At 41.0% G+C, this 15,453-nt stretch overlaps 1 protein-coding gene across 1 annotated transcript; it reads right to left on the bottom strand.

The window, feature by feature from the left end:
• Positions 1–1,445: 1,445 nt before the first annotated feature.
• tcima (transcriptional and immune response regulator a) lies at positions 1,446–2,430 on the bottom strand. The gene has a single exon (XM_079221796.1). The coding sequence runs from the start codon at positions 2,312–2,314 to the stop codon at positions 2,012–2,014; it is 303 nt and encodes a 100-aa protein (XP_079077922.1). The 5' UTR covers positions 2,315–2,430; the 3' UTR covers positions 1,446–2,011.
• Positions 2,431–15,453: the final 13,023 nt, after the last annotated feature.

The following is a 15,453-nucleotide window of genomic DNA, read 5'->3' as shown; positions in this document are numbered from 1 at the left end:
AAAGGGACAGCTCAGAGATAAAAGAGCAAAAATAAACACATGATTGACAAACTGTGGTAGATCAAAGAGCTCCTCTTCGACTTCGGCTAAAGACTATTATTTAAATAAAAGAACATTGTGAACAATATATTAGATGATTGTTTAAAAAAGAAAAAATATGAGACATAACAAAAAAATCATCTAACTCTTGGCCAAAAAAAGTAATGATTTAACTGTCATGTATTTGAAGAAAATCCAGTTCTACCTCATTCGTTAAAAATTGGCTATGCACAATAGTTTAAAAATTCTATTTAGATTGGGGTGTGAGCATCTAGGCTTCTAGTCATTTTGTTTCTGGCGTCTGCCCAAAACCCTTTTTGCTATCACCAGTCACAGGCGATTAGCCACCTGAGAGTGAGGCACCTTCGGGTGACTGATACTGGAGCTTCCCATATCTCGAAACATGCGAGGAGTGCCCACATGAAGAGGTTGTCATGCACAACAACCTGCAGGGAACTGGTTTGAGCCGGTAGAGAGACTAAAGCAATCAAACAAGTGTGTCTGCATCGAAAACCTCATACACACCCAGCCACCTTTGAAATGCCACAACGTTTTGAAATATAGATTTATTCTCATCCTGAGAGTGAAGAATCAGAGTGTAAGGCAGGGAAGCCGCCGCTCTTCTGATGCTATGGACATGTTCTTATCTCGAGAGCAGGGATGATTAAAAGGACTCCAGCACAAACATGTTGTGCGGAGAAAGCCGTCCAGCCCCCACCCCTCCCAGCCCAAACAGGGCTAAACTGGTTTGCACTGGTCTGCTGAGGCACACATAATGCTGTGAGGGGAAACCCAATGACGGTTAACACATTCTCTTTCATGAGTAACTCTATTCCCTTCCGAATGCCTTCAGTCTGCTGCGTCAGATTGCATAACAATACAGACATAAATGTGCTCATCAGCCCTATTTGATTTATGTGTTTATTGAAAGGAATCCACTCCTTGATTATGTGACTCAATGCTCTGCACCAATAACCATTACACTTCCGTTTACTATATTCATCCACACCAAACGTCACAGGCATGAAGTCTAGACTAACACTAGTTCTAGTACGATGTGTTTACCCTTTTTATGACTAACAGGTCATGGCCGTTGGACAGCAGATGCTTCGTTTCAAGTCCAAAAATTTGGTCAAGTCATTTAATTTTTGATTTAAAAAAAAAAATCATAATTAGAAGGTAGTTTCACCTTTATGCTGTAAACCTACACTGCCGTTTTCACTGGGCTTCTTTTTCTTCTTTGTTAGTTTGCCACCTCACTGATCCTTGAGTGACAAAAGTCAACGCCACTGTGATGCACCTAAGTATTCAGCCTCGGCTTAATCTGCCATCATTAATCAGGATCATACGACCTGATGTGATGACCAATCATGTAAAGTACCTGTGTAATAAGGACAAACAAGGTATCCCATTGAATACAATTAAATTATTTATTTTGAAAAAAAGTACAAAGGAACACATCATGAATGCAAATCATTCTGTAACAAAAGCACATTAGTGGCCACTAACGAGTCGTTTCCATACAACAAAGTGATGCTGAGAGACAAGGCATGTGTTCAGGACAGGCAGTTCTTCAGCACCAGAAAGTCTCAGACTGCAGCCGTGCACCTCCATCAATGCAGAGATGTGCACCTGGTACATGGGGCTGCTTCACAGTCAGGCATCCAGAGGAATGCATTGATGAAATAAAGTCTCGGGAAGAAGTGTGTACGCTCCGTATTCCCAGTCAGTTCATCGCGCTCCATCCGCTCTGGGGAGGAGGACGATCCGCCGTCATCTCCGTGCGTCCACGAGGCGACCGCTGCTGCGTGTGGCCCTCCAGGGGGCCGGCGCGTTCTCCTCCGCGCCGAGCGCTCCTTCCCAGGCGAAACGTGGGCCGCACCTCGGCAGTAACCCAGTCGTATTGGGAGTGTTTTCACATTCGGCTCAGACACGGGTGGTGGGGAAAAGAAAAAAAACTGTTCAAAGACAGTCAGCGCATTTTGAGCAGCTGCCGCACCATGCCTACGATCTGGAGGAACTTATCCTTCTTCCTCTGCTTCAGAGCCATCAGGGCCCGGGCCGTCTCCTCCGGGTCCAGGGTGTAGGAGAAGATGCTCCTCACTCTCTCCTCCGCCTTCATGTCGCCAGTTTTCTGAAAGAGCCGCATCAGCGAGTCCTGGTTGACGTTCTCGAAAATGTTTGCGACGGCCTTCTTGCGGTGCGCCGTGTCAAACTTGTTGCCGTGAACAGAGGGGCTGACGCGGCGGCACTCGGAGGAAACGTAGGACGACATCTTGTCTTTGTTTCTCCGTTGGATCTCGTGTGTGTTGTTGCTCTTCCCCAAACGGTGGCCCTCCAACTCGATGAGGAGGAGTTGTCAGGTTGCGCACTCTGTGGCCGGAGCGGCTTCAGGCTTGAGCGAGTGAGCGCCTGAAAGCCGAGTCGAGTATTTATAGTGCTGCGGTGGGAGGTCCGCGCTGCCGGGAAGCGCTTCCAGCGGTGACATCAGCAGTCTTGATCCACTGCAGCTCTCCAGAGAGGCCTACGCGCGGCAGTCTGACTGATGGAGCCGATGTGCACATCCCCCTTCCTTCGGTAAACAAATAGCGCACGAGATATTAGAGAGGGTTGGGGCTAATACGCCATACACAAACGCATTAGGAGTAGTTTAATTTCACTATTCAAAATGCATTAATTTTTTATTTTTGTCCAGTTTCTATCAAAAAAAAGAAGCTCAACACTCAACTATCAATCAAAACTGAAGTACAAGTAGTAAACTATCACTGCAATTTAAATGTACTTAAATACCATACAAAACACACATACAGGTGCATCGCAATGAAATAGAATATCATTGAAAATGGAATTTCAGTAATTCAATTCAAAAAGTGAAACTCATAATATATTCATTACATACAGGGTGATATATTTCAAATGTGTATTTATTCTAATTTTGATGATTATGGCTTACAGCTAATGAAAACCCCAAATGTAGTCTCTCTAAATTTGAATATTACACCAGATTATTTTAACACAGAAATGTTGACCTACTGAAAAGTATGTTCATGTACAGTATACAGCATGCACTCTGAACAACATACACTCTGAACAGCCAGCTTCTTTAGCATTGACCTTTTGTGGGCCACCCTTCTTGTGGAAGGGGTCATTGACTGTCTTCTGGAAAACTGTCAGGTCAGCAGTCTTCCCCATGGTGGTGTAACCTACTCAACCAGACTGAGAGACCATTTAAAGGCGCAGGAAACCTTTGCAGGGTTTGAGTTCATTTGCTGATTTGAGTGTGACACCATGAGTCTACAATATTTAACTTATTCACAATATTCTAATTTTCTGAGATACAGAATTTTGGGTTTAGCTGTAAGCCATAATCATCCAAATTAAAAAATAAATAAAAGCTTGTAATATATAACCCTGTGTGAATCTATATAATATGAGTTTCACTTTTTGAATTGAATTATTGAAATAAATGAACTTTTCGATGAACTTTTCATGGAGCTGCACCTTATAAACAAAATGTACCTAAATGATTAAACGCTTTATGCAGAAGAAAGACCTTAACAGTTTGGCTAAAGGCCTACTTAATTTACTCTTGGGTGGCTCAATCTAAGCATTTAAGGAAACTCATTGAGCATTTTGTTCATCTACAAAGTAGTAAATATTCAAATCAGTGGAGTGAAAAGGCCAATATGTGCCTGAACAGTAGCGGAGTGGAAGTATAAAGCACCACAAATGGTAATACATTACATGGGTTAACGTACTATAGTAACATTTCAACTGTTCAACTTAGCAATCAACAGAAAGAAGACATGCACAATAATATATATCATGTATGATGAAATGTTGTATATTCGTAAAATAGACCCAACATGTTTGTAACACAGATGTGACAATCAAGGCTTGTTATTGTAGGCATGGTGTCACAGTTCAGCTATCTCTCTCACCTGCCCACCTGCTGCACTCACCTAATCAGTTCACTCAGTGCACCTGGTAGTCACACTCACCCATCAGTTTATTCTCTTCACCTCTTCACACCCATCTCGTCAGCTCCATCCCTCTCACCTGTCCACTCTGCTGCTCCTTTATAAGCCCGGGCTGCGGTGAAATAGTCCTTTTTGGATATGAAGGTTCCTAACGGAGTGAAATGACCCGGAGGTACCGAAGTGGCCGCCATGATAAGTGCTGGTCGAAATCTCTAAATGCTTCCTTACTTAGCTCCTTTAGCATAGGAAACACTGGACCTGCCTTTACGAAAGGAACGGAGATAATGCCGCCCCACAATTCCTTGTGGCGGCAACATTTAAAGTGACGTGACGGCCCATTCGGCCGTTCACGAAAACAAACGGTCATGACCGACAAACGCAGATCATGTAAATAACATCAAGTCAACACTTCTAGGTCACACTGAGTTGTGTGATGTTTCATAAACTGTCATATTCTCATGATCAGATTATAATCTTCATTTAAACCATATAAATAAAGTGATAAAGTGATATGAGACACACATATATGACACACACTGTTGGCAGGATAACATATTTAATTCAGCATGTTTGAAACAGAACAAATAGACAGCTGTGTACTGTCTGTGAAACAGACTGTCTGTGTACGGACGGCTTGCCTGTTGCCCGTTTAGACTTCCCCGCCTTGTCTCTGTCCCGGGACACCGCCATAGCCCTCTGCTCCCGACCACGAGAACCGCCTCAGCTCCCCCTGGTTCCTGTCGTCTTTTTCTCCAGGAAGCAAATCCTGGACTGTTGGTGTTTTGTTAAATCTGCCTGGAATAAAGTTTGTTGAAACGATTCTGAAATCCTGTTGTACTCTTGGACCTGAAGACCCCCTGTTACACATGGAGCAAGTTCATAAATCAAATGGATGGGACATTTACACTGGCTGGAGCTCTGAAGTAAATGTTGTCTGCAGTCTTAACTATATGTTAAAATATTGCTTTTCACACAGCACCTACTGCGTTCAGACTACCTTTTATTTTCAAATGTGACATTTACTCTGTAATCAATCGACTGGAGGTTTTGAGCATTATTTAGTCCTTTTAGTGTGTGTTGTTCGATTGTTCTGTAACATCTCCCTTTTTAAGTTAGCAGTGCTGAAAACATATGGTTTGCGTTTTGGCTCTGACGTGGGAGGTTAATGACTTCTGTTTACAAACCTAGGTGGCCCATGTAGTCCAGCTGATCTGTGTTGATAAGACTGCAAGGCGTTCCCCTTGAGAGGCAACTCTCATGATAAACAACAACAAGTCAGTCTCATGCTGGTGTAACTCTCATGCTCTCCTAAAAAAAGCCGTCCCTTCTACAAGTGTGACAACAGCCCTTTTATGGAAGTCAAAGTCAGCGGGGCAATGGCCATGAGTGGCCCGGGAAGTGTATCGTTTCCCTCCAGAAGTCTGCACAATGAAGTCCATGCACAGTATGCCCGGCATGTGGCATTGACTTTTTATGCTGAGTCGAACAATAACGCAAAGATCCTCTCTGAGAGTGAGGCGAAACAATACCCAGTTCCTCACTGACAGCGTGTTTTCCCCCAGGCCTGTCAGAACAATGCGTCACCACAGATGCCCGTCTCTCTTGAGCTGGTTACAACTGAAGAGAGACAAAGAAAAAGTGTTGGCTGGTGTAAAGCGCAAGTGAGGCTTCAGCAGGTAGATAAACTGGAGCCTTGAGCTGCTGACCCCATTCTCCTGTCCACACCAAGCATTGAGACTTCTCATAACAAAAGAGATGCTAAGTTTAACCGAGGGGACAATGTTCTGTCATCTTTGAGGCAGCAGATTCACTTCCTCATGTGCCCTTAAAGTTAAGGTTCCTTGTGCAGATGTTTAACCTTTGGCTTTGATGAAATAACCACACTCCCAAATGCCCCTAAAGAGTCCAGGTCACAGATAAGAAAAGGAGGTAGCTGAGTTTTAGGAGTCCTATTGATTATGTAACACAGTCGATCTAGACTCATTTGGCTAAGATTACCTCCTTGTTTACGACTGTACTGTACTTAAGGCAATAAATAGTGCCTGTGAAAGCACATCCAAAGTGGTTTGTCTCTGGTGTTTAGATGTCTTAAAGTGTTACTCCTTCTCAGTTAGAAAATCTTTCGAGATGAAAATAAAGAATGGATTTTGAAATGCTTCAGACTGATTTCACGTGTCATAAACCCACACGTGGGACACAGCAGGGAGATTGTATTCTGCACCAGTCAGACATGAATAGCTTTGTTTTATATGGAGTCGTGAATCAATCATTGAGCAAATATTCTCTATCAATAATGGAAGTCCTGTTAGACTTATAGTTGATAAGTGATTCACAACAGTTCCCTGAACTGTTTTTGTTCTTTATCCAATTCTAGCAAGCATTATGGTGTTTTCAGGAAGTTATAGTGTTGCCTCAGACATATACAAAAAAAAAAAATACTCGCTGAGACACTTAACTTCTGGAAGTGTTTTTTTTGGGAAATAACTTAAAAGCTTCGGATTTGAACGATGTTCTCCAACGGCAAAGTTCTAAGAGTGTTCACCCAAGAAGGAACTGGAGGGTGCTTATGGCATTATCTGATGTAACTGCAATATGAGAGCAGCTCATAGCTATCAAATGTGGCATGTGCACTAAACGCATGCGTGGCCGGCTCGGCTATGTCAACAAAGCAAGGAGAAGCCCTGATAACATTGCACACAGAGGGAGAATCTCTGCTCAGGTACTCCTATATATATATATATATATATATATATATATATATATATATATATATATATATATATATATATATATATATATATATATATATATATATATATACGTATATACGTATATATATATATATATATATATATATATATATATATATATATATATATATATATATATATTTACATAGCAATTAGTTGTGTGTTGCTATATTCATGCTGAATGTAAATAGTGCTCCTTTGATTTGCCCTCATTAGGATTATGAGGAACACTGATTACATGTATGGTAAGGAAATATACTGGTGCACCTTAACTATTCCAGGTATATACAGTTTAAATACAATTTAAAAAGCATCTCTGCGTTTGAGGTATTACAAGGAGACAAACAAACGAATGTGGCAACATTTAAAATCGGTAAACAGAAGCAAACGCCCCATGGCATCTTAGTGAGCGGATAGATGCACTGGTAATAATAATGAGTCACAGCAGGCTTTGTTGTTACAGGACGAGAATGCATGACATTCATTAATTCATTCATCAACCCACCAGTGCAAGGCTCCATGACACTGAACCGGCTCAATCAGGCTACTGTTAGTTCACAGTTGACTGCACCACAGGGGCTCAAGGGCAAATCTACTGTACATATATCCAGGCAATGTTCCTCAGCAGCATTCTGAACTGTGCTTGCATGTCCAGGCCATACTGGATCAGGTGGATCATATTAGTCTGTCTTGCACATTGTTATTGTTATGATTGTGCTATGTGTTTACTGTTCCTGTATGGAGATAATTGCTTCACAACATCTACACGAACCATTTTCATGGAGGGCAATCGGTCCGTCCATCACTTCGGTGCAGACTAAAATATCTCAGCAACAATTGGACAAAATCTGTTTGAACAGACATTCATGTTCCCCAAAAGAGGACTTTGATGACACGATCATCAGAATTTTCACTTGCGCCATTAGCAGGTTAAGGTTTTTTACTCATTCAGGGGAAAAAATAGAATACGAAGTAATTTACTTTTCACAATATTTTCGTCCTGACAGGAGGAATCAAACTATTGAATACATGTCCATAGAATTTGCTTCATATATAGAAGGTCCCTCGAGACGAGAATCTAAAGACGTTTGGGGGGTCTTAACTTTTCATCTTGGGCATTTGGGTCAAATTAGAATTAGACCAAAACTCAACATACATCATAAATGAGCATTATCGCTGTGAAAATGTTAGCATACTTACATTAGCATTTACCCTAAAGTGTCACTATGCAGAGCCGTGTGGCGGTAGACTCTACATCTTGTTTTTGAGTTCTCCTGGTCTGAACTAATTCTTCATGTAAAATACAAGTGTGTGTGGGTGTGTGTGTGTGTTATTTATTTAGTAATATACACAAAAACATGGTCACAATCTTGCACAGGCTGACGGTTAAGGATCAAGTAGGAACACCCTCGCCAGTTCATCCCTGAGATCAGCCTTGACACACAGGCCTGTTACAGTTTCTGTTTATCACTAGCTGAGCCGGCTGACTAGCATTGCGCAGTAAAGTGCTCTCCACCCATGTGTGAGGTAACACTAGATGCACTGCTGGTGACAGCTTAGCAGGAGCTCAGATATCTCACTGTCTCCATGGTAATCAGTGGGGGCAACAAGAGACTTACTGGGTAGAGGTGGAGGTAAAGGGAGGATACTGCTAGGTTGACTGGGTCACCATAACACTGCAATCAAACACACAAACAGTGACTCAGTGTTGAGGCCATGTAATATCCTGTTATACTGAATTCAGAAACAATCTCAATGGAGCGTGGGTGACCTGGAAGTGGAAACGGTCATAGTATAATTATGTTGTATTTGATATTCCAGAATGAAGGGTTCATGTGGTCATCTGTATGCTCTCTACGCACAATATTTCACACACAGTTTGGTTTGTAAAATACACAATTGAAATGAACAAACTAAACTCTACGTTCATATTCTCCTAACATTTTAACCCCTTCACCCCTGCCTTTATGCTTCATGTATTAAAGTTTGAGTTGGTGAATTCACAGACACTGGGACATTTCCAGCACAACCAGTCTAGTACTTTTACATACATGGACGGATGTGAGATGGTCAAATATGCTGACCCCACATTAAGTTAAGTACGACAAAGAACCACATGAATCAATGGGGTTTGGTCCAGCGTCGTGTAAAGGAAAGTGCTGGAGCCTGTCGAAAGTAGGCCCATTGTTCACTGTGGCGGGAGGGCAAGGTCATATCGGAGAGTCCGGAGGGAGGAACACGCTTGTCTCAACTGATGAACAAGTCATCTGTGGAAAGGAGTCTTGATATAGACAATACACCCTTTGAAAGGAAATGTCACGCTGAGTGGACTCGCATGTCAAGTCCTAGTGTATTGTTGGAGATCCAAGTACATGTATTGCTTTTTAGTGAAACGCTTGACTATACTAACAGAAATGAATGGGTTGCTCAGAATTACCCCATTCCAGCAGAGGTATTCTTCGGCGATCTTTTCCAGACACCGGTATTAAAATAGACTTAAATGAACAGTTTGACTTTTTGGAAAATGTGCTCACTTTCGTGTCAAAAATTTGATACAAATGGTACCACTCTCAGATACAAGAGTGATATCCATCTTCTCAACCAATTCTTTGCAAGTAAGCAAATAACTGTATTTCCCAAAATTAGCTATTTCTGATCCTGTTGGCTTGAATAAAAAGGTAATTTAGATGCTCTGACCAAACTATGATTTTCTCCAGATGGAACATGTTTTCTCAAAAGAAACGGTTTGGACTCATTTTGCCCTTCTGAACCTTGGAACCTCCGTCATTAGTTTTATTTTGAAAAACTAGTGCAGTGCCCGTATGGAACATGCCTGCTCAGAGCCTGTGCCCTCCTGAAACAGGCCAGGCCGATTGCTGGGCTCCCAGTAATGCTGCTTGCAGCGTTGTCCTCGGTGTGGGCTGATTGCTAAAGAAGAGTTTGGTTGTAACCTTATATCCAGCAGCAAAAGTGAAATGCAGTATAGATTCCACGGCCTGTAAAAGGATGCTGCACCAACTTTGACACTACACATGTACTTGGATCCCCAACAATACACCTCCAAGTGTGATGTTCTGGACATTCACGCACACACACTAGCATACATAGATTCCTTGCTATAAGTAAGATAGTAGCAAGTTTAAAAAACTGAATTCAAATGCATGTCCAAATTACATGAAAGGTACTTTTTGGCACTTGCCACCGCGTCGTTTAACCACGAAAACCATGAAACTGACTCATCCCTTTTTAAAAGGTGTGACCTAAAACACTTTCAGTAACACAATTAAAGTGTTGCTGAGTCCGAGAGGAAAATACTTCTCGTCAACGGGGGTAGTTTTAAGAGACTGTTCCTGCTAGACGATCACAGCTTCTGGGAAGCACAACAAAACCAAATCAAATGCAAGAATTATGTAATGTGTATCTTTTAACATTGAATAACGAAATAACTCATATGTAGCATACACCAGTGTTACATAATGAAACAAAACTAGACAGATTAAGGAAAAGCCTATCAATTGGAAATTCTGTGAGCTCAGGGAAGTGTAATGGTGCTTACTATGGTAGCTCGGGTGAGGCAGAGCTCTGCTAGTTTCAGCTTCAGGCTGGTTCAAACTGGTCTGTCAGTAGAGGAACTGAGTCATGTGGATGAGTTTACTCACCACTAGGTTATTATGTGTTACAGTATGTCCTTGGCAGACAACAGAGAAAGCTGCTGAGAAGAATGGGGAAAACAAAGTAAATCTTTTTTTTGATCTTCGGCCACTAGATCTCTCATGAAAGGTGTTATAGAATATGTGACGACGACAACAAAGAGGTAAAGGTGTGGGTGGTGAAGGGAGATTGGAGGACAACGAGGGAAATGCAGGAATTAGACAAACAGTCACTCCTATTTGTTTTATAGCATTCGGGAACCACGCAGCATGCAGACGCTGTAATACTTATACAAGGTGCACTATTGCATTGAAGTACAGGGCTGCCGATTGTCAGTGCATGTTTTGCAGTAGGAAGGAATGCAGTGCAGGCATCATGCTCCGGTTTGGACAGCAACACGTGGCTTCAATAAATAACAGCCATGTGTGTCGGCCAATGCAGCTCAAGCCTTTATTTTCAAGCCGTCGTCACAACACCTCTCCAGTCAAGGTCGAGTGAAAATATGAAGAAAACATCACATATTCTGTTTTGACTGGAATAATTGCACTAAAGATAAGGAATAGAGAGAAAACAATCTGAGAATGGTACAAGGATTCAAGAAGTATGCAGACCTTTAAACATTTGAAAAGCTAATCCCAAAGGGGAGATGTGTTGCAGAGATGGGATGGCTTCACGAGCATGGCAGAACAAAGAAAAACAATAAAGACGGATCTCTGCATGCATGTTGGGTTTTACATATTTGCGACATGATCGCTATATACCCATGCAAAAGAAAATGCTGTTCTAGGGGAGTTTAAGTTGCACAAGATCAACATGAGGAGTACTTGACATTAGGCCTCTTCAGTTAGGTTTGTCTTTTCTTTTTATTCTTGTCGGGTTTGTAGAATATTAATATTTATGAGTATTCATGTTTTTCCTGATCCGATGTGAGGTCCCGGGACAGGGATGTCATGTGTACAGATTGTAAAGCCCTCCAAGGCAAACTTGTATTTGGGATGTTGGGCTATATAAAATAAACTGAATTGAACATGTTATACATTAAGCCTTCAAGCTGCAGTGGTGGAAAACTGCATTCTAGTAAATGCACTTATTTAAAGTTACAGTGAGTAATCTAACTACTGGGGTTATGAAATGGTCTTGAATCAATACGGATGCCTCTACATGACCTCAATAAATCAAGGAGACCATCACGAGAAAATTTATTTTTTATAGAGTTATTTTTTAATGCTACCTGGATTTCCCACGAAAAAAAACAAAAAATCATGCAGGTTCTCCCAGAAACTCCTTTACCTCAGACTTAGTCCTTCAGCAGCAACCAGCGCATCACGGATAGAAGCAGATTTGACTTTGCTGCAGTCTGCTACCTGTAGTTGGAAGCTCAGGTGGGAAGAGGAGAGCTAAGCAGCAGCATCCAGACCAGTAGAAAGCCACTTGAAGTGCTGACCAATTAAATGATCAGGGTGCATTTGTTTTACTTGGAGAGTCCATGGCAGGCACATCCAGGTCCATCCATGCTTTAATATTTTGCCGACTGTCCTTGCTTTCCTGTGCAACTTCTGGAATAAAATGACAGTTTGTATTTTTATTACTCTAATTACTGGCAAATATTACTGGACCCAAGCTTTAAATGTTGCCACTAGCATCCTAAATATATCTAGTACTCTGATAATGCTACATTCTAATATGAGAGTTCTAATAAATGCAAATAATCATGTTGTTATTTATGAATGATGATTTGTTTCATTCCCACATTTTCCCGCCACTGCGACGATGAGACTGTGAGATCGGTAGTCGAGTATTCGGGGTCACCCCTTGATCTCAATTGATCTCTAATTGAGATCAAATGTTTTTAGAATTAAGACTGAAACCTGTCCAATTTAATAATACAAAAAAAAAACAGTTCCACAGCAGCAATGTGATATGGATCTTTGCCTGCAGGGGAATTGGAAAATCAACAGTCTGATTGTCAAGGTCAGACCAGCAGCGTGGAATGGACTGCACTGTCCCTGGCAGGTCTCCATCAGCCTCATCATTTACATTGTACTACTTTGTGTGTCGTCAATTGAGTCCCATTTTTCCACAGAGGCCCTGTCACGCAAGCCAGTTGTCTTTCCAATGCCTGCCATCAGCAGACACATCAGCCGCTCTGAAGGTCATAAGGTCTACTTTTGAACTGAAACATGTGTTGCCTCCAGTATCAAATACATTTGTACATGACTTAAAGACTCCTGATGAGACCAAATTATTGGTTGTGATAGACCTGATGTGTGACTACAGGCCGCTCAGGCTCACTGCAGATGGGTGGTTTTGAAATGAACACAGTGCTCTCTGGTGGAGATGTTGTAAAGTGCATATCTATATCTATCTATCTATCTATCTACTCTAAACATCAGATTCGCCATTTATATGTACTTTTCATGTGATTTACATCTAGTTATTTACTTTAAACATCAGGTTTACCACTGGTTTCCATCACTGTGCTACCAAAAGCCACACGTTCTCACTTTAAAGCTTCCAAAACACGTTTCTGCTGTCCACTGAGCCCAAATATTTCCACATGCTAAAAGGAAATAGTTGATGATAAATATTGGATATAGGCATAATAGAAATGAATTGAAGTGAGATTAACAACTTAATCTTACCCCGTTTTGTGGAGACTCTTGTGATTCCCACTCCTAATACACTGTGAGAAGAACTCCAGCAACCCTTGAGATTTACATATAATTGATTAATATAATGTGTTAAGTTTCCCTTGTTTCTACAAAATTGGGTGGTGTCCTAAATTTTTTCTAATGTCAAATTCTTGTCGCTTACTTAATTGTGTCTCGTGGCAGAAGCTGAGCGCATCATGTTTTAATACCAATTCAGGAGTTTTATTATTCATAATTGAGTAATATTATGAATCGTCATATCGGGACCCAAGTGCAACACCCACGACTCCAGGGATCTTTGGCCTTTTATTAGAATGTCCGGAAACAGTAGGAAGAGCACAGCAGGGTCAGGATCGGTTCACCGGGAGTGAGGTCTAGCGGGTTAAACAGGGACAGGACATCAGTCTGTGAGCGAGTGCTGGAGAGTTTGGCATGAAAAACAATCTGCAAGGTGTGTCTGGGAGGCAGGAGTCCATATAGGGGCTTGATTGGTGATCAGAGGCAGGTGAGTGAACAGGTGAAGGGAGTTAGACTGACGAGGAGGGAGTGGCTGATAAACAGAGTGAGAGGGAGTGGAGCTGAACTGTGAGAACCTGTTATACTATTACTGCGACAACCAATACATCTATGACTTCAATATCCTGTACATTAAAGAAAATGTCAAACATATTATGCAATATAGTTAATTATTATGAAGTCAACTTGACATGAAAATAATTGAAATATTGCTCACATATCTTTTATACTGTTATTGTTTATACATTCTTCAAACAAATGGTTTTATTCAAGTTGTTTACCGACACTACACTTTACTAGATTATATGTACTCATTACAATGACAATATAATTTACCTTCTCACTATTCTTAGTTAACAAACTAAGCGTGTGCAGACAACCCCCCCTAGTGGTGAGATGGAGACACCTACTGGCGGTTTTAGATATTACCCACATTTCCATATAACATCAATTATTATGAAAACTAAATAAAAACAATGTGTTCAGCGAATTAATTGATATTCTTACAACAAATTAAACTAACATCTATCTCACTCTCTCCCATCTGAAAATATGTCGTCCCGACATTTAACCCTTACAATACAACGACTGGTATTGCAATGATTGGGCATCATGCTATAATTTAACATAAAGGGTATGTTTTTCTTTGGCACCATAACCAGCGAGCACTGTGATCATGACTGCACATTACTTTGTCATTTCACACTACTACCATCTTATTAGTCCTTGCACCTGGGTGGGTTTCTTTCTCTGGCAGTCCTCATACCCACTTCATACTCAAACACCAAGACACACTTCGGCCAACAGATTGTGTGCTCTGCTCTTCCCAGGCCAAAACCCAGTGCATGTATGTATAGTTTCAGATGTTAAGAGTCTCTTTCTCAGTCAATAAGCTGTATCAATTCATTTCCTCTACCAAGGTCGTCAGTAACTGTTCACAGCTATTTCTCTGGTGGACACTGTTCTCTGTGTGAAACTAGGCTGACGAAGTGTGTCATATGTCAGTGTCTGTGGTCGTCTCCTTTCTCTTTTGGGATATTCTGTTCTGTTCCTTACTAGCCCCGCTCTGGAGTGGTTGTGGTGTTGTGTTTTCAGCTACAGGCAGGAAGTCACATGGCAGTAACCTTACATCCAGCAGGAAGTTACATGGCAGTATTGGTGCTTCCCCTTTTTCAGTGTTGCTTTTCTTTTGGGGACTTTGGTTTTAGGCGGAAGATCTGTACCACTTGGAGGGGCTGCTAACGTTCATACAAAGGCTCGGCCAGACGTAAAATGTCCTGTGTGTGTGTGTGTGTGTGTGTGTGTGTGTGTGTGTGTGTGTGTGTGTGTGTGTGTGTGTGTGTGTGTGTGTGTGTTATAAGGTCTGTAGTAGGAGAGACATAAAAAAGACTTGACATAGAAATGCCTCAAAATTCACAATGTTAAGCTCAAAGTGTATAAATATATTGTATAGAGTTGTATTAAAGACTTTATGATTCAGTTTATAAAAGGTATAAATATGTTATAATAATATTAAAGCTATCATTTGTAAATTAGCTTTACAGTGAAATGTTTGAAATCATTCAAAGATCTGATGCCTCATTTCTAAATCTAATATGTAATAAATTACATCCATATCTTTCTCATAATCAGCACAAAGATTGAAGTGGGGTCAGAAAGAAATGTATTTCAATGTTGCACAACAGGTAAAAAAGCATTAAAAAAATGCATTTTCAGTAATAAAAAAGCTTTAATCTCTGGTTTTGGTAAAAAGGTTATGGTTTTATTAATAAGAAAACAATACGCAGTTCATACATTTCAATGTACAGGGTTTAGAATACATATGAGTAAAAAAAAACAATAATCAAAGACATGTATGTACATCAG

Source organism: Taurulus bubalis (genome assembly GCF_910589615.1).
Source record: "Taurulus bubalis genome assembly, chromosome: 8".
NCBI lineage: Eukaryota > Metazoa > Chordata > Actinopteri > Perciformes > Cottidae > Taurulus > Taurulus bubalis.
The sequence above is the reverse complement of the archived record's forward strand: the minus strand, read 5'-3'. Positions and strand labels throughout refer to the sequence as shown.

What these genes read in the sequence shown, in the direction of transcription:
- tcima (XM_079221796.1), bottom strand. Translation starts at nt 2,314, where the DNA reads ATGTCGTCCTACGTTTCCTCCGAGTGCCGCCGCGTCAGCCCCTCTGTT.